Genomic DNA, 26381 nt, shown 5'->3' on the forward strand with positions numbered 1-26381 from the left:
ATCATTACACAGGTGCTCCCCAGTGGGTGGGCCTATGCCCAGTCATGTGAAATCTATAGATTAGGGCCTAATTAATTTATTTAAATTGACTCATTTCCATATATGAACTGTTTATATTTTTGTTCAGTATATCTAACATTGCTAAGAAATATATTAATTATACCCAGTGTATCACATTTACCTTTTCTGAAGACATTGTAAAATAGAATCGATTTATCTTCTTTTCAAATCATGTCCGTTGCTGTTATCTTTCGAATCCACTTTCACAGTCTCAAATCTCCCACAGCCAGAGTGAATGTTGATGATACATCATCCCAGCAGTGACAGAGAGATGCGAAGTAAGAGCGATTGCCCAAAATCTGTACACGGTATTAAGCAGATCCTTAATTATTAAGTAGGAGAGGAGTTTTTGGATGGGGGGCAATGAGAAGATAAACATTAATTGCTAATTTGATATGCGAGGCTTGTTTGATCAAACAGAAGTTCCGTAATGCTTAGGTTATTGTAGTGTACTGATATAACTGTGATGCACATGACATCCCGGCAGCTTTGAGAGAAAACACTTTATATCTTCATTGTCCCTGTTGAAATTCAAGACGGCTATGCATATTCATGAGGCTAGCATAGCATCTCACTCTCCATTGAATACAGGCCGATTGACATCAACCCCCCTTATAGAACAGATAACAACAACAAAAATCAAAGGTGCGCCCGCCACAGAAACTTCAAACATATATTTTATGGAAAAGAGATGATGTATGTTTCTGGACGATGTACCATGCTGTCTTGTTGACAGCATGACCGAGCAGCGCAGATCACTGTTCGATTTGAGAAAGGCCCTCCTACCTCACTGCTTTTGCCCATTCACGTCACGGGACAACATAATCGAATCTGCCCCATATCTCTGGCGGCGACAATCAATGAGAGTTGTGGTTTCTGGGAAATCATGTTCAACTCTAGAAAAAAATATACACCAGTACGTACGTACACACAATACTCCGCAATGATTTAATGAAATCTGGCAGAGAAAATGCAGGTTGCATAAACATTTATGTATTTTTGTTGATAACATAGCATTCACGTTGAATATTTTCAAGAAAAGCAATATCTCTCATTCACATTCAGGGAATTTTTATAAAGTTCGAAATCTGATACACAGTTACAGTACAGTAACTTGTTCATCATGAAATATGAATGGATTGTTCTCACAAGATATTCTTTAGACATTCTATTGATGTTTAGATCACTTTGATTGCTAATCCCGCTAATATGGTTGTGTTTTTCTACACTGTGGATTTCTACATCAAGGACCCTGAGGAGCTGAAGGTTGCTTGTGTATATGCTTGTGTATATGCTTCGATTTCTGGAAACCACACACACACACACACACACACACACACTTCATGTGTTTGTTCATGTCAGTTAAATAAACTTTGACAAATGCAGCTAAGTAGTTCTTTCCCAGTGTACCCACAGGGTGACTTATGCTAATTAAGTCTCTGAATCATCAGCCTTGCCTTCAAAAGAATAAATCCTGTTTGCTCGATGTAATCCTCCCCTCTCCAGGCTATCCACTTATTTCCCACCTTTCCGTAATTTGAGTTCTCACTGCAGCTCTAATCAATATTCAATCCGATATAAACTGTCCAGGTAGAGATTACAGCTGAAAGTCATTGTTATAAAGAGAGAATGAATCTGTATGTCATTGTAGTGGTTGTTGATTTTGGGATATTGAAACAAAGTTATGATGGGCCAATTTTGGGGGATTCATCTCTGGAGGATCTCATGAGAGGTTAAGATGTGTGAATAATTTTAATCAGCGATGATTAATACAATTACTAATATTTTTATTGGCAACATGTTAAGGAATGGAGTCACCATACAGATATCATTTTCAATCTCGCTTTCATTGTGTTTCTCCACAGGTGGGCTTGTTATAAATGCCGACAGATAATTTGTTCGTTCGAAATGGTGGGATCTTTTTTGTGTCTGTAAAATTAATTATGCGGGAAATGGCACATATATTGATATAATAACCACCACATTGAAGTAAAGTTGGAGTCTCACGATGATATGGTGTGTGGTCTTCCCACTATGACTTGCACTTTCTATGCAGTTTCTTAGTATACAGATGATATAAATGATGATGATCTTCACAGGGCTATGAAAGTACACAGTGATCTTGATGCTACCTTCCAATAAATATTGATGGTCTTAATCTGGATCATTCAGAGATCCTCACTGAACTTTTGGAGAGAGTTTGCTACACTGAAAGTAAAGGGGCTGAATAATTTTGCACAGCCAATTGTTCACTTTTTGATTTGTTAAAAAAGTTTGAAATATCCAATAAATGTCGTTCCACTTCATGATTGTGTCCCACTTGTTGTTGATTCTTCACAAAAAAATACAGTTTTATATCTTTATGTTTGAAGCCTGAAATGTGGAAAAAGGTCGCAAAGTTAAAGGGGGCCGAATACTTTCGCAAGGCACTGTACGTTAAAGCTTGCCCTGATTACTTCTCTAATGTTTGCATTTCATCCTGCACACGCTAGACTTGTTTTCTCTGTCACGGTGTGTGAAAAATTATGACAGAATGCCTGCTGGGTTGCTATACTGTACAGGGGTATGTATCACATGTGAGCTAAAAATATTTGATGAAACAGTCTTAGCCCATCAGCAGACACCCCTGACATCACTTTTTGCGTCAGTGCACAGTGCCACTTCTCCTGGGTGTATTTTTGTGTGTTAGAAACTAGGAAGGCAGTTTAGGATCATTTTACCCAACGTGACATTGATCATTATTACTGCCATGTGTTGTTTATGTTTTTGACGGAGTACCGTAGACATAACAACTGAAGGTTCGGGGGGGTTCAAGAAGCAGAAGCCCTGTCTTTCAGTCCAACCTTGTGTTGGAGGTGTTTTCAGAAGGCCTTGTAACTCCATGCTGTGGCCAGTGGAGGTTTATGCTCAGGACAGGTTCAGATACCACGGCAGCCCTGAGCACAGCTGGGTGGACTGTTTGAAAACATGACATTGTTAAATGCGATCACCATGCTGTTGTGGAACTAATCCCCTGAGAATAAGGATGACATTTGGATAAACCTTTGGAATGATTAAGTAAATGACGGATGTGTAGATACCGAAGAGAAAGACATACCTGGGAAAAGTTGGAGTTGATATTATTTCCTCTTTGGGGAAATACTGTACATAAAGACTAACTGAAAGTGGACAGAAAAGTATATAATCCAGCTGTGCCCAGCAAGTGGATCACTGCATGTATTTTAAATGCAGAATAAATGCGATGTAAATAAAGACCCCAGTTTTGTATTTTCTTTTCTGGGCTACACAGGCTTTTGCCATTTGTGAACTGGTTTACCTTAGAGAGTCGTCACATTCAGAGAGAGAAAGAGACGTGGTGGGGGAATGTGTGGGTGGGAGGAGAGAACACAAGCGCCAATTTGTGACTGTTGGCTAGTCACTAATTAAAACAACATGCATAGCTTTCTTTGCCCCTGCCAAGACGGTGCAGAGAAAAATCACCTGTCTCTGTGTCCAACTTAGGCTACTGTAATTAACCATTGATGTTTCAAATTAGAACATACTGTTGGCTACAGCTCATTCAGAAGAAAAACGGCATCCCGGCATGATATTCTCATCCTATTGGACAATGCTAAATATAGTGTTAGCCTTGAGAAACACTAACATGCTACTATAATGCAAGACTGCACACACCCAACGTGTAGATACATGTAATACACTTTTTATTTTATTTTTAAGGTTATTGAGGGGTTCTTTGTCAGAGGCGAGGGTGATATGTGTATTATTAATATCATGAATTTGACATCCCATTTATAAGGCTAATGGTAACTACTTCCAAAGACCCAATCAATTATGGACGAATCATAGTATACCTACCTACATGTTTAAATGACGGTGTCCTTTGGGCAAATCCGATGTCAATGTAGTCTACATAAACCCAACCTCACTACAGAAGTTACTTTCAATGATGCAATGTTATTCAGGTAGTTTAGGTAGTAAATGACTATAGGAGCTGATCAATGTCTAAATGTGTTGACATGATAGCTCAGCTGAATCGCACACTGCTTGTTTCCTAAGCTTGAGAGGGTACATAAAGATGTAGATGGTAGAGTTCTCACTGAAGTGCATTACACCTCATATACAAGTAGGAGTCACTGTTCAGGCAGAAATCAATGGACTGTGGCTTTGCATTTTATTTCAATAAACCGAACCTCTTTATTTAGATTGATAGCATTACGTTGAAACAATGACGTTGACTCAAACATTCCATTTTACTATCAACATTGAAACAAGGTCAAATAAAATATGTCTAATCAAATATGAAATTCGACATAATTTGAACCACCGAAAATATATTGAATATAGGATGAAATATTTGTATGTTTCTATGTGGAATTTCCAACGCAATTTCAACGTATACACAGTTCTGATGATTATGTTGGAATTACATTGGTGTAACTACATGTTATTCAGGTTAAGATAATGTATTTAAGTTTAAGTTTTAGCCTAATTTCAGTGTTTAAAACACTGGTTGAAATTAGATGAAAATACTACTGGTGGATGATTTTTTTTTCGAATCCAATGGTCACAATTCCAGGTCACAATATGTTGACAAATTACGTTGAACAACATTGATTCAACCAGTGCGTGCCCAGTCGTAGTGTTATATATTAGCCTAATATAATTTGAAGTTTTTGCTCTAGCCTATATGCAGCCGACAGGTAGAATTTAACAGATTGAAAGTTGCTGTTTTGCATTGAAGTGTGTAGGCTACCACTGAAAAGAGACCTTCCCCTCCACTCCCCACCCCCAACGTACCTCGCCCCATGTCCACCCCTCGCAAGCCACCTTACCCCTCCAGCCCCACTTAAACCACCACCTAACCAATGTGACAAAAACCAACGAAAAGAACAAAAGAGAATGAAGAGAAAAGCAAAGGAAAATAACAACAGAAAACAACAATGTAAAAACAAAAGACATCAAGTACAAGAACAATCTAAACAACAAGGACAAATGCATTTGTGGCAATATTTCTCTGTGTGTGTGTGTGTGTGTGTGTGTGTGTGTGTGTGTGTGTGTGTGTGTGTGTGTGTGTGTGTGTGTGTGTGTGTGTGTGTGTGTGTGTGTGGAATCAGCCTCAGGCAAACAAGCATTGGATGTAACAATGTTCCTCTTTTGTGTCAGTTTAACTTATAAAAAAATTAAACATTAGTTTACCCGCAGTGAAGCCGCTCAACATTAACATTAGATTCAGTCATCCAGCAGACACCCCCATCCAGAGCAACCCACAGCAGCAACCAGGGTCAAGCGCCCCGCCCAAGGGCATAAGGACAGGTCCCTCACCTAGTCGAATCAGGGACCTGAACCAGCGACCTATCGGCCACCGGCCCATGCTCCCAACCGCCAGGCAACCAACCATCCAAGATCCCCCCACAGTTCCTCTCAAGAGCTGCCCCTCAACCCCCCTCTACCCTCAGTCCCCCCTGAAACAAATGTGTTCTATCTTTTCTGGGTGATGAAATGTATATTGTAACCAGCTCTGCACTGATAGATACTTTGAACAAGGTTTCCTTTCAATTAATCGAAAATTAGTAATGGCAATCTGCACAAGGGCAAAAATGCCATTTGTAAACAAGGGATGAGCTTTCTTAGCAATCTACTTGAAAACCATTTTTGGTTACAGTAAAACCTGAGTAAAACTGAAGCTTTCAGAGAGAGGTTTGGTGCTTTTATATTTAATAATCTCAGCCCACCCAGTTGATCATATTCATTATGTAGATAGGCACCCTTTATCTTGTCTGGTTTAGAATCCCAGATAAAGCAAAAAAAAAATTGCTCATATGATTTGAAAGACGAATCATAAGGATTAGGCAGCGCCATAAGTAAGTGAGTAGACTGATATATGACTAAGGACTTAATCAGTGCCATTTTCCGTAAATGGACAATTATCTCCATGGTTGCAGGATCTTGTCTATTTTTATTATTTTTCTACTCAAATTCAATGTGGAGAGCACATTTATATATTTTTTCAGCTGAATACCAACTATGTCTACTTCACCGTCAGCCAATTTATAGATAAAATTAGGTTTTAGTACAGTGCAGTGATAATAATATAGATAATAATGGAAAATATAACAAAAAACACACAACTGTACGATATAAGTTGAAGAAACACGAGAATGCAAGTATATACAGGTCGGTGCCAGTACGTTATTCAGTCTGCAGGGGTATTGGAGTGGTTGAGGTAGGTTTATACATAAAAAAAGTAACTGGCCGTAGGATATACATGTAAACAGGGTTAAAAAGTGACTGGTCGAAGGAATATATAAATACTTATGGTAATATACCAATGGTAATATATACAGCGCCTTCGGAAAGTATTCAGACCCCTTGACTTATTCCATATTTTGTTACATTTCAGCCTTATTCTAAAATGTATTAAATATAACAAATCCTCAGCAATCTATACACAATACCCCATAATGACGAAGCGAAAACAGGTTTTATACTTATATTTAAAAAACTTAAATATCTTATTTACATAAGTATTCAGACCCTTTTCTTTGAGACTCGAAATTGAGCTCAGGTGCATCCTGTTTCTATACACACCTGTCTATATAAGGTCCCACAGTTGAAGCCCTGACTTCTGTCTGTGCCAGAAATGATCGGAAAGTGACTGGAGTGTTTAAAACCAAACTAAAGCTGACTTAAATGTTTTTAGGTATTTCTTGGTCATCCAAATTAGACAGATCTACAGTATATACTGTATATTGTCACGTATCTGTTCATTCAGTGCTATAAGGCTTTTACCATATTAAGTTTTATCAAAGGGGTCTGTTTTGAAAATACTCTATGATTTTACATTGTCTGGATAGTGTATATGGCGGCAGATGTTTTACGTGCCCCCAACCGATTGATTTTTTTGTCCATTTCTAACTTTTATATAAACTTATTTTGTACATAATGTTGCCGCCATCGTCTCTTATGACCGAAAATAACTTCTGGACATCAAAACTGTGATTACTCCTGCTAAGATGCTAAGCTACAGGACTGTTTTTCTAGCACAGACTGGAATATGTTCCTGGATTCCTCCGATAGCATTGAGGAGTACACCACATCAGTCATTGGCTTCATCAATAAGTGCATCGATGCCGTCATTCCCACAGTGACCGTATGTACATACCCCAACCAGAAGCCATGGATTACAGGCAACATTCGCACTGAAATAAAGGCTAGAGCTGCCGCTTTCAAGAAGCGGGACTCTAACCTGGAAGCTTATAAGAAATCCCTCTATGCCCTCCGACGAACCATCAAACAGGCAAAGCATCAGTACAGGACTAAGATCGAATCATACTACACCGGCTCTGACGCTCGTCGGATGTGGCAGGGCTTGCAAACTATTACAGACTACAAAGGGAACACAGCCGAGAGCTGCCCAGTGACACGAGCCTACCGGACGAGCTAAATTACTTCTATGTTCGCTTCGAGGCAAACAACACTGAAACAAGCATGAGAACACCAGCTGTTCCTGAAGACTGTGTGATCACGCTCTCCGCAGCCGATTCGAGTAAGACCTTTAAACAGGTCAACATTCACAAGGACGCAGGGCCAGACGGATTACTAGGACGTATGCTGTGAGCATGCGCAAACCAACTGGCAAGTGTCTTCACTGACATTTTCAACCTCTCCCTGTCCGAGTCTGTAATACCAACATGTTTTAAGCAGACCACCATAGTGCCTGTGCCCAAGAACACGACCGACCCGTAGCACTCACATCTGTAGCCATGAAGTGCTTTGAAAGGCTGGTCATGGCTCACATCAACACCATTATCCCAGAAACCCTAGACCCACTCCAATTTGCATACCGCCCCAACAGATCCACAGATGATGCAATCTCTTTTGCAATCCAATCCACACTGCCCTTTGCTACCTGGACAAAAGGAACACCTATGTGAGAATGCTATTCATTGACTACAGATCAACGTTCAACACCATAGTGCCCTCAAAGCTCATCACTAAGCTAAGTACCCTGGGACTAAACACCTCCCTCTGCAACTAGATCCTGGACTTTATTTTTATTTATTTTTTATTTCACCTTTATTTAACCAGGTAGGCTAGTTGAGAACAAGTTCTCATTTGCAACTGCGACCTGGCCAAGATAAAGCATAGCAGTGTGAACAGACAACACAGAGTTACACATGGAGTAAACAATTAACAAGTCAATAACACAGTAGAAAAAAAGGGGGAGTCTATATACAATGTGTGCAAAAGGCATGAGGTAGGCGAATAATTACAATTTTGCAGATTAACATTGGAGTGATAAATGATCAGATGGTCATGTACAGTTAGAGATATTGGTGTGCAAAAGAGCAGAAAAGTAAATAAATAAAACAGTATGGGGATGAGGTAGGTGAAAATGGGTGGGCTATTTACCAATAGACTATGTACAGCTGCAGCGATTGGTTAGCTGCTCAGATAGCTGATGTTTGAAGTTGGTGACGGAGATAAAAGTCTCCAACTTCAGCGATTTTTGCAATTCGTGCCAGTCACAGGCAGCAGAGTACTGGAACGAAAGGCGGCCAAATGAGGTGTTGGCTTTAGGGATGATCAATGAGATACACCTGCTGGAGCGCGTGCTACGGATGGGTGTTGCCATCGTGACCAGTGAACTGAGATAAGGTGGAGCTTTACCTAGCATGGACTTGTAGATGACCTGGAGCCAGTGGGTCTGGCGACGAATATGTAGCGAGGGCCAGCCGACTAGAGCATACAAGTCGCAGTGGTGGGTGGTATAAGGTGCTTTAGTGACAAAACGGATGGCACTGTGATAGACTGCATCCAGTTTGCTGAGTAGAGTGTTGGAAGCCATTTTGTAGATGACATCGCCGAAGTCGAGGATCGGTAGGATAGTCAGTTTTACTAGGGTAAGCTTGGCGGCGTGAGTGAAGGAGGCTTTGTTGCGGAATAGAAAGCCGACTCTTGATTTGATTTTCGATTGGAGATGTTTGATATGAGTCTGGAAGGAGAGTTTGCAGTCTAGCCAGACACCTAGGTACTTATAGATGTCCACATATTCAAGGTCGGAACCATCCAGGGTGGTGATGCTAGTCGGGCATGCGGGTGCAGGCAGCGATCAGTTGAAAAGCATGCATTTGGTTTTACTAGCGTTTAAGAGCAGTTGGAGGCCACGGAAGGAGTGTTGTATGGCATTGAAGCTCGTTTGCAGGTTAGATAGCACAGTGTCCAATGACGGGCCGAAAGTATATAGAATGGTGTCGTCTGCGTAGAGGTGGATCAGGGAATCGCCCGCAGCAAGAGCAACATCATTGATATATACAGAGAAAAGAGTCGGCCCGAGAATTGAACCCTGTGGCACCCCCATAGAGACTGCCAGAGGACCGGACAGCATGCCCTCCGATTTGACACACTGAACTCTGTCTGCAAAGTAATTGGTGAACCAGGTAAGGCAGTCATCCGAAAAACCGAGGCTACTGAGTCTGCCGATAAGAATATGGTGATTGACAGAGTCGAAGGCCTTGGCAAGGTCGATGAAGAAGGCTGCACAGTACTGTCTTTTATCGATGGCGGTTATGATATCGTTTAGTACCTTGAGTGTGGCTGAGGTGCACCCGTGACCGGCTCGGAAACCAGATTGCACAGCGGAGAAGGTACGGTGGGATTCGAGATGGTCAGTGACCTGTTTGTTGACTTGGCTTTCGAAGACCTTAGATAGGCAGGGCAGGATGGATATAGGTCTGTAACAGTTTGGGTCCAGGGTGTCTCCCCTTTGAAGAGGGGGATGACTGCGGCAGCTTTCAATCCTTGGGGATCTCGGACGATATGAAAGAGAGGTTGAACAGGCTGGTAATAGGGGTTGCGACAATGGCGGCGGATAGTTTCAGAAATAGAGGGTCCAGATTGTCAAGCCCAGATGATTTGTACGGGTCCAGGTTTTGGAGCTCTTTCAGAACATCTGCTATCTGGATTTGGGTAAAGGAAAACCTGGAGAGGCTTGGGCGAGGAGCTGCGGGGGGGGGCGGAGCTGTTGGCCGAGATTGGAGTAGCCAGGCGGAAGGCATGGCCAGCCGTTGAGAAATGCTTATTGAAGTTTTCGATAATCATGGATTTATCGGTGGTGACCGTGTTACCTAGCCTCAGTGCAGTGGGCAGCTGGGAGGAGGTGCTCTTGTTCTCCATGGACTTCAGTGTCCCAGAACTTTTGGAGTTGGAGCTACAGGATGCAAACTTCTGCCTGAAGAAGCTGGCCTTAGCTTTCCTGACTGACTGCGTGTATTGGTTCCTGACTTCCCTGAACAGTTGCATATCACGGGGACTATTCGATGCTATTGCAGTCCGCCACAGGATGTTTTTGTGCTGGTCGAGGGCAGTCAGGTCTGGAGTGAACCAAGGGCTGTATCTGTTCTTAGTTCTGCATTTTTTGAACGGAGCATGCTTATCTAAAATGGAGAGGAAGTTACTTTTAAAGAATGACCAGGCATCCTCAACTGACGGGATGAGGTCAATATCCTTCCAGGATACCCGGGCCAGGTCGATTAGAAAGGCCTGCTCACAGAAGTGTTTTAGGGAGCGTTTGAGGGGTGGTCGTTTGACTGCGGATCCGTAGCGGATACAGGCAATGAGGCAGTGATCGCTGAGATCATGGTTGAAGACAGCGGAGGTGTATTTGGAGGGCCAGTTGGTCAGGATAACGTCTATGAGGGTGCCCTTGTTTACAGAGTTAGGGTTGTACCTGGTGGGTTCCTTGATGATTTGTGTGAGATTGAGGGCATCTAGCTTAGATTGTAGGACTGCCGGGGTGTTAAGCATATCCCAGTTTAGGTCACCTAACAGAACAAATTCTGAAGCTAGATGGGGGCGATCAATTCACAAATGGTGTCCAGGGCACAGCTGGGAGCTGAGGGGGGTCGGTAGCAGACGTCAACAGTGAGAGACTTATTTCTGGAGAGAGTAATTTTCAAAATTAGTAGTTCGAACTGTTTGGGTATGGACCTGGAAAGTATGACATTACTTTGCAGGCTATCTCTGCAGTAGACTGCAACTCCTCCCCCTTTGGCAGTTCTATCTTGACGGAAGATGTTATAGTTGGGTATGGAAATCTCTGAATTTTTGGTGGCCTTCCTGAGCCAGGATTCAGACACAGCAAGGACATCAGGGTTAGCAGAGTGTGCTAAAGCAGTGAGTAAAACAAACTTAGGGAGGAGGCTTCTGATGTTGACATGCATGAAACCAAGGCTTTTTCGATCACAGAAGTCAACAAATGAGGGTGCCTGGGGACATGCAGGGCCTGGGTTTACCTCCACATCACCCGCGGAACAGAGAAGGAGTAGTATGAGGGTGCGGCTAAAGGCTATCAAAACTGGTCGCCTAGAGCTTTGGGGACAGAGAATAAGAGGAGCAGGTTTCTGGGCATGGTAGAATATATTCAGGGCATAATGCGCAGACAGGGGTATGGTGGGGTGCGGGTACAGCGGAGGTAAGCCCAGGCCCCGGGTGATGATGAGAGAGGTTGTATCTCTGGACATGCTGGTTGTAATGGGTAAGGTCACCCCATGTGTGGGAGGTGGGACAAAGGAGTTATCAGGGGTATGAAGAGTGGAACTAGGGGCTCCATTGTGAACTAAAACAATGATAACTAACCTGAACAACAGTATACAAGGCATATTGACATTTGAGAGAGACATACAGCGAGGCATACAGTAATCACAGGTGTTGAATTGGGAGAGCTAGCTAAAACAGTAGGTTAGACAGCAACAGCTAATCTGCTAGCACGACAACAGCAGGTAAAATGGCGTTGACTAGGCAACGGGGCCAACAGATAAAACAAACAAGCAGAATGGAGTACCGTGATTAATGGACAGTCCAGTGTGCATCAGCTATGTGGCCAAGAGATCAGTGTCCAGGGGGCAGCGGTGGATGGGACAGGGAAGCTGGACTGGCGAGTGTTATCCAGGTAAAAAAAAACTAACAATGACTAAATAGCTTGTAGCTAGTTAGCTGGTTAGCTTCTGGAGGTTCTTGAGTGTGTTCTAAAAAATTAAAAAATAATAGCGATTCCGTATCACATTGGGTGAGGCAGGTTTCCGGAAGGTATAAACAAATTAAAAATCAAAAAGAGATAGAAAGTAAATATGGGTGTTTGGGACGCGGCGATGCAGACGGTTAGCAGGCCTGTGCTAGCAAGCTAACAGTTCATAGATAGCTAGATAGCTAGTTGTGAAGATCCAGCTGAAAAATGTTCCGTTTGCGGTGGGAATCCGGGGAAGAATGCGGGGATGAAAAATAAGTAGGTCCGTTATGCTCTGGTTAGAGTCGCGTTGTTCGAACTGGCGAGAGCTTTCCGGGCTGAAGGTTAGCTGATGACCGGTTAGCTGAAGACCGCTAGCATGGCTGGTGGTTAGCTGGCTAGCTTCAGTTGAGCTTCAGTTGAGGGGTTCCGGTTCCGAAGTAAATATAAATACTTTAGGAAAAATAGCTACATTGGGTGAGGCGGGTTGCAGGAGAGTATTTGGAAGCTTAGGTTTAGCAAAAAGTTTTTAAAGAGATATGCGAAGAAAAATATATAAAAAACGAAAAAGAAACGATATATACAGGGGACACGACACGACAGGACGACTTACTGCTACGCCATCTTGGCATTAAGAGACATGCTGACGGGCCACACCCAGGTGGTAAGGGTAGATAAGAACACATCCGCTACGCTGATCCTCAACACAGGGGCCCCTCAGGGGTGCGTGCTCAGTCCCCTCCTGTACTCCCTGTTCACTCATGACTGCACGGCCAGGCACGACTCCAACACCATCATTAAGTTTGCCGATGACACAACAGTTGTAGGCCTGATCACCGACAACGATGAGACAGCCTAGAGGGAGGAGGTCAGAGACATGGCTGTGTGGTGTCAGGACAACTACCTCTCCCTCAATGTAACCAAGACAAAGGAGATGATTGTGGACTACAGGAAAAGGAGGACAGAGCACATCCCCATTGTCATCGACGGGGCTGTAGTGGAGCTGGTTGAGAGCTTCAAGTTCCTTGGTGTCCACATCACCGACAAACATGGTCAAAACACACCAAGACAGTCGTGAAGAGGGCACGACAAAGCCTATTCCCCCTCAGGAGACAGAAAAGATTTGGCATGGGTTCTCAGATCCTGAAAAGTTTTTACCGCTGCACCATTGAGAGCATCCTGACGGGTTGCATCACCGACTGGTATGGCAACTGCTCGGCCTCCGAGTGCAAGGCACTACCGAGGGTACTGCGTACGGCCCAGTACATCACCTGGGCCAAGCTTCCTGCCATCCAGGACCTCTATACCAGGCGGTGTCAGAGGAACACCCTAAAAATTGTCAAAGACTATTTGCATTGCCCCCCCCCTACACCCACCCTCACCCCCTTTTACACCGCTGCTACTCTCTGTTGTTATCATCTATGCATAGTCACTTTAATAACTCTACTTTCTACTCTACCTACCATAACTCTATAACTCTACCTTCATGTACATATTACCTCAACTAACCACGCACATTGACTCTGTAACGGTACCCCCCTGTATATAGTCTCGCTATTGTTCTTTTATTTTTTATTTTTTTAACTGCATTGTTGCTTAGGGTCTCGTAAGTAAGCATTTCACTGTAAGGTGAAAACCTGTCGTTTCCGGCGCATGTGACGAATATGATTTGATTTGAATTGATATCGTCAAAGAATATTGGAATAGCTTATATTTTTTCATTAGAATAAAGAAAATGAAGAGGAGTTTCTTCCAGGACGTAATCCTGTTTTTAAGTTGTATCCTCTACATACCTCTGAAATACTGTCAACATCAGAAAATAGAGTTGGATTGAAGCAGAAAAACAGAGTACATGTGTTCCGTCTCTCACACTGAAATTCACATAGAGAAGCAAGGGAAAATTCACATCTGAGAGGAGTATCGCAGATAGAACCAGCCCACATCGGCAATAGATTCATTTGTACAGAGCCTTCATAAAGTATTCATACCCTTTAGCTTACTCCACATTTTGTGCAACAAAATCAATTCAAAATGTATTAAATAATGAAACCGTGAAAACATGTTTTTAGAAATGTTAGCGAATTTATTGAAAAGAAATCCATAAATATCTAATTTACATAAATATTCCTTTGCTATGATACTCCAAATTGAGCTCAGGTCATCCAATTTCCTTTGATCATCCTTGAGATGTCAGTACAACTGGATTGGAGTCCACATGTGGCCAATTCAATTGTCTGGACACGATTTAGAAAGAAACACACACCTATACACTGAGTGTACAAAACATTAAGACCACCTGCTCCTGCTCTCTCCACGACATAGACTGACCAGGTGAATCCAGGTGAAAGCTATGATCCCTTATTGATGTCACTTATTAATGACTAAATCCACTTCAATCAGTGTAGATGAAGGGGAGGAGATGGGTTAAAGTAGGATTTTTAAGCCTTGAGACATGGATTGTCTGCCATTCAAAGGGTGAATGGCTAAGACAAAATATTGAATTGCCTTTTAACAGGGTATGTTAGTAAGTGCCAGGCGCACCGGTTTGTGTCAACAACTGCAACACTGCTTGGGTTTTTCAACAGTTTCCCATGGTACACCACCCAAATGACATCCAGTCCTGACGAAGTGAGGCTGTTTGAGTGCTAAAGGTGGGGTACAGCTCAATATTAAGGTGTTCTTAATGTTTCATACAATCAGTGTATAAGGTCCCACAGTTGACAGTGCATGTCAGGGCAGAAGTCCAAGGAACTGCCCATAGATCTCAGAGATTGTGATGAGGCAAATATCTGGGGAAGGTTGTAAAACATTGGGCCAGAAGAACAGCACTTCACCAATCTGGGCTTTATGGGACAGTGGCCAGACAGAAGACACTCCTGAGAAAAAGGCACATGACAGCACACCTGGAGTTTGCAAAAAGGCACATGAAACACTCTTAGAGCATAAGGCAAATGATTCGATGGTCTGATGAGACAAAAATGAACTCTTTGGTCAGAATGGAATGCGCTATGGCTGGAGAGAACTAAGCACAGCTTATCATTCGTCTAACATCATCCATACCATGAAGCATGGTGGTGGCAGTATCATGATATGGGGATGTGTTTCAGGAGCAGGGACTAGAAGACTGGTAAGGATAGAGGTAACAATCAATGGAGCCAAATACAGGCAAATCCTTGTTGAGAACCTGCTTCAGAGTGCAAAGGACCTTAGACTGGGGCGCATATTTACATTCCAACAGGACAATGACCCCAAGTAAACATCCAAAATTAATTTGGAATGGCTTCAGAACAAGAATTTGAAAATCCTGGTGGCCCAGCCAACGCCCAGACTTGAATACCATTGAAAATGTGTGGAAAGTCTTGAAGATTTCTGTTTACCTCCGCTCCCCATCTAATTTAAGATAGCTTGAGAATGTCTGCAAGGAAGAGTGGGAGAAAATCCACAAATCCATATGTGCTAAGCTGAAACAAACATACATAAGACGCCTCAAAGCTGTAATCGCCACCAAAGGTGCTTCTACAAAGTATTGACTCGGTGTGAATAATTACACTACCGTTCAAAAGTTTGGGGTCACTTATAAATGTCCTTGTTTTTGTAAGAAAAGCACATTTTTGTCCATTAAAAACTCATCACATTGATCAGAAATACAGTGTAGACATTGTTAATGTCGTAAATGACTATTGTAGCTGGAAACGGCAGATTTTCCATGGAATATCTACATAGGCATACAGAGTCCTATTATCAGCAATCCAAGTTTATAAATTTAAAATGCTAATTGATCATTAGAAAACCCTTTTGCAATTATGTTAGCACAGCTGAAAACTGTTGTCCTGAATAAGAAGCAAAAAAACGGGCCTTCTTTAGACTAGTTCAGTATCTGGAGCATCAGCATTTGTGGGTTCGATTACAGGCTCAAAATGGCCAGAAGCAAACAACTTTCTTCTGAAACTTGTCAGTTTATTCTTGTTCTGAAAAATTAAGGCTATTCTATACGAAAAATTGCCAAGAAACTGAAGATCCCGTACAACGCTGTGTACTACTCCCTTCACATAACAGCGACAACTGGCACTAACCAGAATAGAAAGAGGAGTGGGAGGCCCCGGTGCACAACAGAGCAAGAGGACAAGTACATTATAGAGCCTAGTTTGAGAAACAGACGCCTCACAAGTCCTCAACTGGCAGCTTCATTAAATAGTACCCGCAAAACACCAGTCTCAACGTCAACAGTGAAGAGACGACTCCGGGATGTTGGCCTTCTAGGCATAGTTGCAATGAAAAAGCCATATCTCAGACTGGCCAATAAAAAAAGAGTAAGATAACACAGAATAACACAAAATAACACAGATACTGGACAGAGGAAAACATGGTTTCACTTCGTCGTTATGGGGTATTGCGTGTCGATGGGTGAGAAACAAAATCTGTTTAATCCATTTTGGATTCAGGCTGTAACACAACAAAATGTGGATTAAGTCAAGGGGTATGAATACTTTCTGAAGGCCGTGTATATGTAACCTCAGGGGATTTCCACATGTAAGCACAATGAGTAAACAATGTGAAGATATATAAAGCCCAATGGAAAGTTTGGCTTCCAATATTCTGCATGCTTGACATGTTTCCTTTACATCTACCTCCTTTCAACTGCGCGATAACATGTGAAACATTTTGCTCATTGTATTTGGATTGCAATGCGGAATAGTTTTACATAACAAGCAATATCTTAAAAACATAACAAGGAGGGACAGTAACCTTACAGTGCAGTCAAGCGGTCATATAATGGAAGTCAGATTGGTCCCAGGATGCCACTGTCATCTACTGTAGAAGGGTAGGAATAATGAAGTCACATCAGATCATGTCACCTATGAATGTTCCTGTGGCCAGCATCTGGTTAGGAAGAGACCTTGTCAGAAGGCTCCCAAAACTCAAACACACTAATAGTGGAGAAAATGAGAGAGAGAGGAAGGAGAGAGATACACAGCCAGGGAAAGTACATGAGCGCTACATTTCTTTTAAAAAACATAGAAAGAAGAGACCTGGCTGTCATGTCATGCCAAATAAGCTTTTCTCCCTCAGTCTTTTTTCAATCAATTATCATCACTAGTCAGCCAGAAGGATACTATCAATATGGAAGTGAATGGTGCAAACGGTGGGGATTTTGTGTGTGTGCGTGTGTGTGTGTGTGATTAATTTGATCACACGCACGCATGATAAGCTTGCCAGTTAACTTTAGTTAAACTTGACATTTTTATGTGAGCTAGCAAGCTACCGGTGGCTAGCTTACCCACTAGCTAGCATCTGATGAAATTCAGGGGAAACAAAAAACAGTGTGGCGAATTGAGCATAGAGCCATTCTTTTGTCCTACCAGATCCTCTAGAAGGTTCTGGCTAGTGTATCCGTCTGTCCTTCGACTGTCGATGGATATGGATATCCAGTTTATCAGGACCCAGTCTCCCAATGACGGTCATGATTGTTTATTTACAGGTTCCTTACAATTTGCTCTTTAGCACAATCTGTTTAGTACCCGAAAGAGCATTTGCAGAAGACCTGGGTGCTCATTTTAGCTTCCATTTACTTCGTGCTGTTAAAATCATGTGATGAAATCCTGCAATCTCATTGATGCAGTCCCACCCGTTAGCAGGCAATGTAATAATAACCGACAATGCAATCCAAGCACTGGGTGGCAGGCTGAATGCCCAGAACTGCTGCTTGAAGCCGAGTTGGGACTGAACAGCTTGTTTTTGAAACAGTAAAATGTACTCAAATTAACCACACTTTTATGGGTATTTAAAACATATTCCATTAATTAAATAATAAAACAGTATATATGTATTACAAAATAAAACAGTAATTAACAAAAAAACACATATCCACTGGAAGTACTCTAAACATCATTGTTTTGGGCATTTTGCCAAGAGGTCTGAGACTTATGACGAGCTTGCTGCTGTTGTACTATGACTCTAAAATATAATGATGATGATGATGATCAAAATGAAGGCGTTGGTGTGTTTTGAGATGAAAATATCATAACAGCCCCTGTCATTCCAACATCTGTTATTTGTTTCTTGCACAGTGAAATTCGCTGGCACAGCTATGTACTGCTTTAAAAACTCCATGCAAAATATCAAAAATAACTGTAATTGTCTGTGTAGGATAATGGAAAAACACAATGTATTAAATACATTGGTGGGAGAGTTTAAAGGAGAAATGTAGACTTACGCCTAGTATGGCAGTGTGATGCTGATGAAATTGACAACCATTAGGAAAATAGAAATTACATGCAACCTGTCACGACGTAATGATTAACCAGTGATTAATTTTAGTGAAGCAGGTGGTGGTCAATGCTGACACGACATTTTCATTAGAGTGCGTAAACTGGAAACCGAAACACATTTGTTCTGTCTTGCAAAGCATGAGTGTTACATCCAGTGCAGGCCTTATGTTTAGCCTACAAATTATGGCTTTAAATGAGCTTCTAAATACACTGTAAAAACAGGTGTTCAGGATCTAAACACATACTGTACAGTAACTAAACCCTCTTAAAACGCATCAAGGCATTTAAAATGTCAATGAAAATGCATCACGGTGTTTAGATTGTAAACACTAGAAAATATTTAATCGCCATAAGACATTTTAAACACATGAAAATGTTTATTCAGCACACATTGTTTAGGTTTTAAAGACTAAACACTGGGGGTGTTGTGCTGTGTTTGCATATTTCCCAGCATGCCTTTTGAGCGAATGTGAGAGATGCCCACACATGACTGAGTTTGTTAGTGAGAGAGATGGTTGTTGCATTAAAAAATATATATACATTCTTGAAGCCTTCACCAAGAGACTGCCTAAGTGAATGTGCTTCAATTAAAAATAAACCCTTTATGAACATATATAATATTATGGCCCAGTTATCCTCAACAGTGTGAGCTGAAAATCCTGGATGATGGGCCACATCAGACCTGCAAATCATAATATGCTGGTTTGTGAAGTGGCTACTAATTCCTATCAGAATCCAGCCAGAGTGAGGATAATCACCCACAACCTGCAACCAGAATGACTGCCATGCTGAAGGATTTATCAAACTACCTAAAATGAGGTGGGCACCGACTGAAGTCCACGGTGACTTCAATTACAGAGCCCCCGACACCTTTCTGATTCAGAGGTGTTGGGTTAAATATGGAAGACGTTTTTTATTTTGGAAAAGTTTTATTGTTGCATTTCCTTTAAAACAGCTCATATATTTTTGCACATCCTTTTATACACATAAAAACGGCATAAAAGCATAATGCACAGCATTTGAATATTACAATTAAGTTTGTTAAAAAGTACATGTTGTTAAAACCAATAAAAACAACCATAAATAAAAGTACTTTTTTATGTAAAACATCCAATTCTGTAAAAGCCATTTAACATGTGTATAAATGATTTAACAAAAGTAAAACATTTTTAAGACATGAAAAACATGTTAAAAAGTCACTTTGGTCCTTTGTACAGGAACGGGGTGAGTCCTTATCAAACTCGCCTCCTCCTGCTCCTCCGAATCAATTTCCATCCGGTCCGTCGGGGCCCATAAGAGATCCCTCCCCTAGGCGCCGCGGCGCTGTCAGTCCATGGCCGCCGGGACCTTGGGTGTTGTGGGGAACCCTTCGCCTGGGGTCGAGGCCCCCTTTCTTCTGTACCACCCCAGGGCTTCCGTGGCTACCATGGCCACTGCCTGGGGGGTGGTCTCTACTCATTTCACTACCAGCAGATTGCGGGAGGACCACAGTGCTTCCTTCAGACACGTGAGGGTGGGCCAGAGCTTTGTGAAGGCCTTCGGTGGAATATGCCTTCGGCCCACCCCGTACAGCACGAGCTGGGGCATTAGGTCCTCCCCTGCTGGCAGACACGGGGAGATCAGGGGGCCCTTGGTTGATTGTATTTATTTATTATTATTTAATAAAAAAAAAAGTTTTATTGTTACATTTCTTTAAAACAGCTCATGTATTTTTGCACATCATTTTATACACATAAAAACAGCATAACGGCAGGGTAGCCTAGTGGTTAGAGCGTTGGACTAGTAACCGAAAGGTTGCATTTTCAAATCCCTGAGCTGACATGGTACAAATCTGTCGTTCTGCTCCTGAACAGGCAGTTAACCCACTGTTCCTAGGCCATCATTGAAAATAAGAATTTGTTCTTAACTGACTTGCCTAGTTAAATAAAGATAAAATAAAAAAGCATAAAAGCATAAAACACAGCATTTCAATGTTTACATTTAAATTAGTTAAAAAGTACATGTTGTTAAAACCAATGCTTATTGAAATGATCGATTATCAAAGATGTATCGGTGGTGACAGTGTTTCCTAGCCTCAGTGCAGTGGGCAGCTGGGAGGAGGTGCTCTTATTCTCTATGGACTTTACAGTGTCCCAAAACTTTTTGGAATTAGTGCTACAGGATGCAAATTTCTGCTTGAAAAAGCTAGCCTTAGCTTTCCTAACTGACTGTGTAAATTGGTTCCTGACTTCCCTGAAAAGTTGCATATCACTGGGGCTATTCGATGCTAATGCAGTACACCACAGGATGTATTTTGTGCTTGTCAAGGGCAGTCAAGTCTGGGGTGAACCAAGGGCTATATCTGTCCTTAGTTGTACATTTTTTGAATGGGGCATGTGCATTTAAGATGGTGAAGAAAGCACTTTTAAAGAGCAACCAGGCATCCTCTACTGACGGGATGAGGACAATATCCTTCCAGGATACCCTGGCCGGGTCGATTTGAAAGGCCTGCTCGCTGAAGTGGTTAAGGGAGCGTTTGACAGTGATGAGGGGTGGTCGTTTGACCGTGGACCCATTACGGATGCAGGCAATGAGGCAGTGATCGCTGAGATCCTGGTTGAAGACAGCAGAGGTGTATTTAGAGGGCAGGTTGGTCAGGATGATACCTATGAGGGTGCCCATGGTTACAGATTTAGGGTTGTACCTGGTGTAGGTTCCTTGATAATTTGTGTGAGATTGAAGTTATCTAGCTTAGATTGTAGGACGGCCGGGGTGTAAAGCATATCCCAGTTTCGGTCACCTAACTGTACGAACTCTGAAGATAGATGGGGGGCAATCAGTTCACATATGGTGTTCAGGGCACAGCTGGGGGCTGAGGGCGGTCAATAACAAGCGACAATGGTGAGAGACATTTCTGGAAAGGTGAATTTTTAAAAGTAGAAGCTTGAATTGTTTTGGCACAGACCTGCTGCATATAATGTACATTATCCCAGGGGCGTTGGCAGACACAATGTAATGTATGTCCCCCTAACTGTCTTGAATACCTCTTTCGATCCTACAGCTATTGTTTGCAGTAATCATCTGCCTATAAACCAGGGTTACACTGTTAGCACTGGGGCGGTGTGCCCTAGTAGGAAGTCCACAGTGTGCAGCTCAATGTGCATTATCAGCTCCAATATAAATAACATGAGCAAGTCTACTTCTGATTAGCTTCCCAGTAAAGCATTAAAAATATGCTAAAAAAATAGCCCGTATTAACATATGTAGCCTAGGAAATAATGCTTGAGAAGTCAATAACTTAGTTGTAACAGATTACATTTATCTCTGAAGCTCACTCTGATAATACCTTTGATGATACAGTGGTAGCAATATATGGTTATGAAGTCTACCGAAAAAAAGCAGTAATTCCAACGAGGGCGGTTTATATTCAGAACCACATTTCTGTAAACATCTCATGTTAAATACTGTTGAAGTAATATGGCTACAGGTTCATCTGCCTCACCTAAAGCCCATTCTTGTGGGGAACTGCTATAGACCACCAAGTGCTAACAGTCAATATCTGGAGAATATGTGTTAAATGCTTGATATTTTATGTGATATCAACAGAGAAGTATATTTTGTGGGTGATTTAAATATTGACTGGCTTTCATCACACTGCCCACTCAATAAAAAATATTCAAACTGTAACCAGTGCCTGCAACCTGGTTCAGGTTGTCAGTCAACCTACCAGGCTAGTTACGAACAGCACAGGAATGTCTGGTGAGTATGAAGGCCATGGAAGAACTGGGACATTTTCCGCTTCCAGGGGTTGCGTACAGATCCTTGCGACATAGGGCTATCCATTATCATGCTGAAATATGAGGTGATGGCAGTGGATGAATGGCACGACAATGGGCCTCAGGATCTCGTCACGGTATATCTGTCAATTATAATTGCCATCGATAAAATCAAATTGTGTTTGTTGTCCATAGCAATGTCCCGTACCATTAACCCACCACCCAACATGGGGTACTCTGTTCACAACATTGACATCAGCAAACCACTCACCCACACGACGCCATACACGCTCTCTGCCATCTGCCCAGTATAGTTAAAACGGTGATTTATCTGTGAAGAGCCCACTTCTCCAGCGTGCTGGTGAGCACTGAATTTGGTTATGATGCCGAACTACAGTCAGGTCAAAGAACCTGCTGAGAAAGACAAGCACGCAGATGAGCTTCCCTGAGAAGGTTTCTGACTTTGCAGAAATTATTCGGTTGTGCAAACCAACAGTTTCATCAGCTGTCCAGGTGGCTAGATTCAGACGATCCCGCAGTTGAAGAAGCAGGATGTGAAGGTCCTGGGCCGGCATGTTTACATGTGGTCTGCATTTGCGAGACTGGTTGACCGTACTGCTAAATTCTCTAAAACGGCTTATAGTAGAGAAATTCAAATGTAATTATTTGGCAACAGCAATGGTGGACATTCCTGCAGTCAGCATACCAATTGCACGCTCCCTCAGAACTTGAGAAATGTGTTGCTTTGTGTTGTGTGTCTAAACTGTAAATTTTGAAGTGGCCTTGTATTGTCCCCAGCACAAGGTGCACCTGTGTAATGATCATGCTGTTTAATCAACTTTGTGATATGCCACACCTGTCAGGTGGATGGATTCTTTTGGAAAATGAGAAATGCTCAATAATAGGGATGTAAACAGATTTGTGCACAACATTTGAGGCTTTGTAGTGACAGGGTGTATTGATACAACATCCAAAGTGTAATTAATAACTTCACCATGTTCAAAGGGATATTCAATGTTTGCTTTCTTTACTTTTACCCATCTACCAATAGGTGCCCTTCTTGGCGAGGCATTGGAAAACCTCCGTGGTTACGTGGTTGAATCTGTGTTTGAAATTCACAGCTCGACTGAGGGGCCCTAAAGATGATTGTATGTGTGGGGTACAGAGATGAAGTAGTCATTCTAAAATCATGTTATAAACTATTATTGCAAGCAGAGTGAATCCATGCTATTTATTATGTGACTTAAGCACATTTATACTCCTGAACGTATTTAGGCTTGCCATAACAAAGGGGTTGAACACTTATTGACTCAAGACATTTCAGATTTTCATTTTTAATTAATTTATAAGAAAAAGTCAAGGGTTGTGAATACTTTCTGAAGGCACTGTAAGTATCCTTGCCATAGATGAATAGGTTCAACTTTTAATTACATTTGCTAACACATTTTGGTACTAGTAGAGCAGCTACAGTGCCCTCCTTAATTATTGGGACAATGAAGCATTTGGATTTGAAATCAAACAATGACTAACGGGTTAAAGGGCACTGTCGCCTTTAATTTGAGGGTATTTCCATCCATATCGGGTGAACCATTTAGAAATTACAATACCTTTTGTACATAGTTCCCCCATTTTAGGGGAGCACATTTTTTGGGACTTATTCACTTATATGTGCATTAATGTCATAAAAACATGCAGTATTTGTTCCCATAGTCATAGTACGCAATGACTACATCAAGCTTGTGACTTTGTTGGATGCATTTGCTGTTTGTTTTGGTTGTATTTCAGATTATTTTGTGGCCGATAGAAATGAATGGTCTTGGGGGTCTGATATATGTGTGTCTGTAACTTTCTTTCGTAATTTTTTTTTGCACATGACATATTCTAATATAATAATAATAATGATAATATTTACATATTGTAGTAACTATCTCAACGTTGGGTTTTGCATAGGCTCCTAATACATTTGGATTGTCATTATAGCTATAAAAATGTAAGTGTTCAAACTTAACATGTGATAACAATACAACAGGACAGATTAACTGGAATTACATATAATCTCACGAGTGGCCAAAAATAACTATCTGAAAGCCACATCCCTAATAAGCCACGCCTCTCTAGTCTTCTGATCCGACCGACTGGGTCATAGCTCAATAACCCAGCATCAGTAACCCAGCATCAACAACCCAACCTTCTCTTTTTAAAAATAACAACCCAACTAAGTGAACCAATGCCTGCATCCCAACATTTGGGTCATCCGAACGACCCAACATTTTTTAGAGTGTACGGACAGAGCTAGTTCTTTGAAGCCACAGTATATTCTGGTTGAGTCTCTCATTAACTGATAAATTAAAGCTATATATTAACTTTAGGGGTTACAAACGTCCCTCTTTTTCAATTATGTGCTAATGGAAAGATAAGGACAACCACAAGCAGGCTCTTTGGTCCCTGGAAATTAAGTTGTTCATATAAGGACAAAAGACAATACAAATTGTATTTGTTTCAACCCAGATCTTAATCACTTAATGGCATAAGTTCATTAATGTTGAGAGTAAATCACTTATTGCCTCTGGTATTCATTTAGCTATTGTTATCCTATGGCTCTGAAATCCCAGTTCAAGGGTTAACCTTCTGGGACTGACAGAACATTGGCATTTTACAGGTGATTTCAATCATGTCAAAGCCACCATATGCATTTGTATTTACAGCCGGTTTAATTTGTTGCAGTCTGTGAATGAGCTGAGATCGGCTCAAGCTGCCAGCCAATGAGTGGCATTTGTATTGCTGGCAGGCCTTTGCCTGTCTGTCTTTCTTCCTTCCATTCCCCCTCTCTTTGAATGCCAATGGGTCTAGCCTGTAGGGCCTGCCCGCGCACCCTGGCCTTTGACTGAAGTGAAATCAATCAGTCCTTCAATCACTCTCCAACCTTCCCTGGCTATGCCAGTTCTCCCTATCTGTCCGACTGTCCGTCTGTCTGTCTAATTCCACCTTACAGTTTCCCCTCTCTTCTCCATGACGCTGTGTCCAGCTGAGAAATGTGAAATTGTGGTTCCCTTTGGTTTTGAAGTTCTTTTGGGGTGAATGTGCTCCTTAAACAGGATGAAATTAAGTTTTAAGACGTGTGTCCGGTCCGGGCTAAAGTTCTGACGACGTCGCAGGGATTTGTCTTTCCATTGCTATTCTCATGTGTAACATATAGTAGATATCTGGGGAGTAGTTTCCATTGTGGAATTGATAAATTACTATTTTTTCAATAAATACTTACACTATGTCTTCCTTGTCTGCACAGATCCCTCAGATCAGCTATGCATCCACAGCGCCCGAGCTGAGTGACAACACACGCTACGATTTCTTCTCCCGTGTGGTGCCACCGGACTCCTACCAAGCTCAGGCCATGCTGGACATCGTAACAGCGATGGGCTGGAACTATGTGTCGACCCTGGCCTCGGAGGGGAATTATGGTGAAAGTGGCGTGGAGGCTTTCGTCCAGATCTCCAGAGAGTCTGGTAAGTGGGATGGGGCTCTTTTTACTGGCACAAAATGGCTGCTCAATGAGGTTTTTATTGAAACTTTTTATAGATTATGGCTACTGAATGTGAGCTGTCTTTGTGACGCCATGATGGAGTTTAAAGAAATGTGATTGAATCCAAAAGTGTGTTTCTCTCCTAATACACAGCAAGGCTTTTATTCTTCGGGTAGGCGTCCCGAAGAATAAAAGATCGGTTAGTATAGGGCAGGGATCATCCTACATCCTACAATACCTAAACTAGGCGGATGTGGATTCCCCAGTAGCTTGTGTAAGTTTGCTACTTATTTGCTAAGAGTAGCCACTTCACCCCTGTAGTCCTCTGCAAGCAAACAGTTTCTATATTGAAAGTCGGGGTGGTCCACATTTTCCTGGAATTAAGCAAAATAAACACAGCACCTGCAGCGTTGAAAACGTTTGTTAGCATCCTCCATTTGAGGCTACAGGCTAGCTAGGCTAGCTAATCTAGTGAGGCTTCTGTGTGTCTCTTCTTGACAAGAAATTCTCAATTTGTCCGACAGAGTAATACACGGCTATCAAAAACATCAGGCCAAGAAAACACAGAATTAATTCAAATTTTTATCAAATTCACGATGAGAAAAATGAACAGAGGTATAGAGTATTGTAACTCAGGCTCGTAAAACATGTTTCGTCAACAACACACTCACATTGAGGTGCGTGTCTGTCAGGCAAGAAAATTAGAGTGTTTCAACAGCAGGGGACACCTTGAAAGGTCACGTGTCAAGTCGTTGTATGCCAGAATTCAGGAA

At 41.9% G+C, this 26381-nt stretch overlaps 1 protein-coding gene across 1 annotated transcript in view; it reads left to right on the forward strand.

Annotated features, from left to right (window-relative positions):
- The window catches only part of LOC118396460 (metabotropic glutamate receptor 8-like), a 222338-nt gene that overhangs the window by 101870 nt on the left and 94087 nt on the right, over nucleotides 1-26381 (forward strand). The window contains exon 3 of the mRNA XM_035790696.2: nucleotides 25375-25591. Within this exon, the coding sequence (XP_035646589.1) occupies nucleotides 25375-25591 (217 nt within the window). The remainder of the gene's footprint in view (nucleotides 1-25374; nucleotides 25592-26381) is intronic.

This window comes from Oncorhynchus keta, chromosome 17, assembly GCF_023373465.1.
Source record: "Oncorhynchus keta strain PuntledgeMale-10-30-2019 chromosome 17, Oket_V2, whole genome shotgun sequence".
Classification (NCBI taxonomy): domain Eukaryota; kingdom Metazoa; phylum Chordata; class Actinopteri; order Salmoniformes; family Salmonidae; genus Oncorhynchus; species Oncorhynchus keta.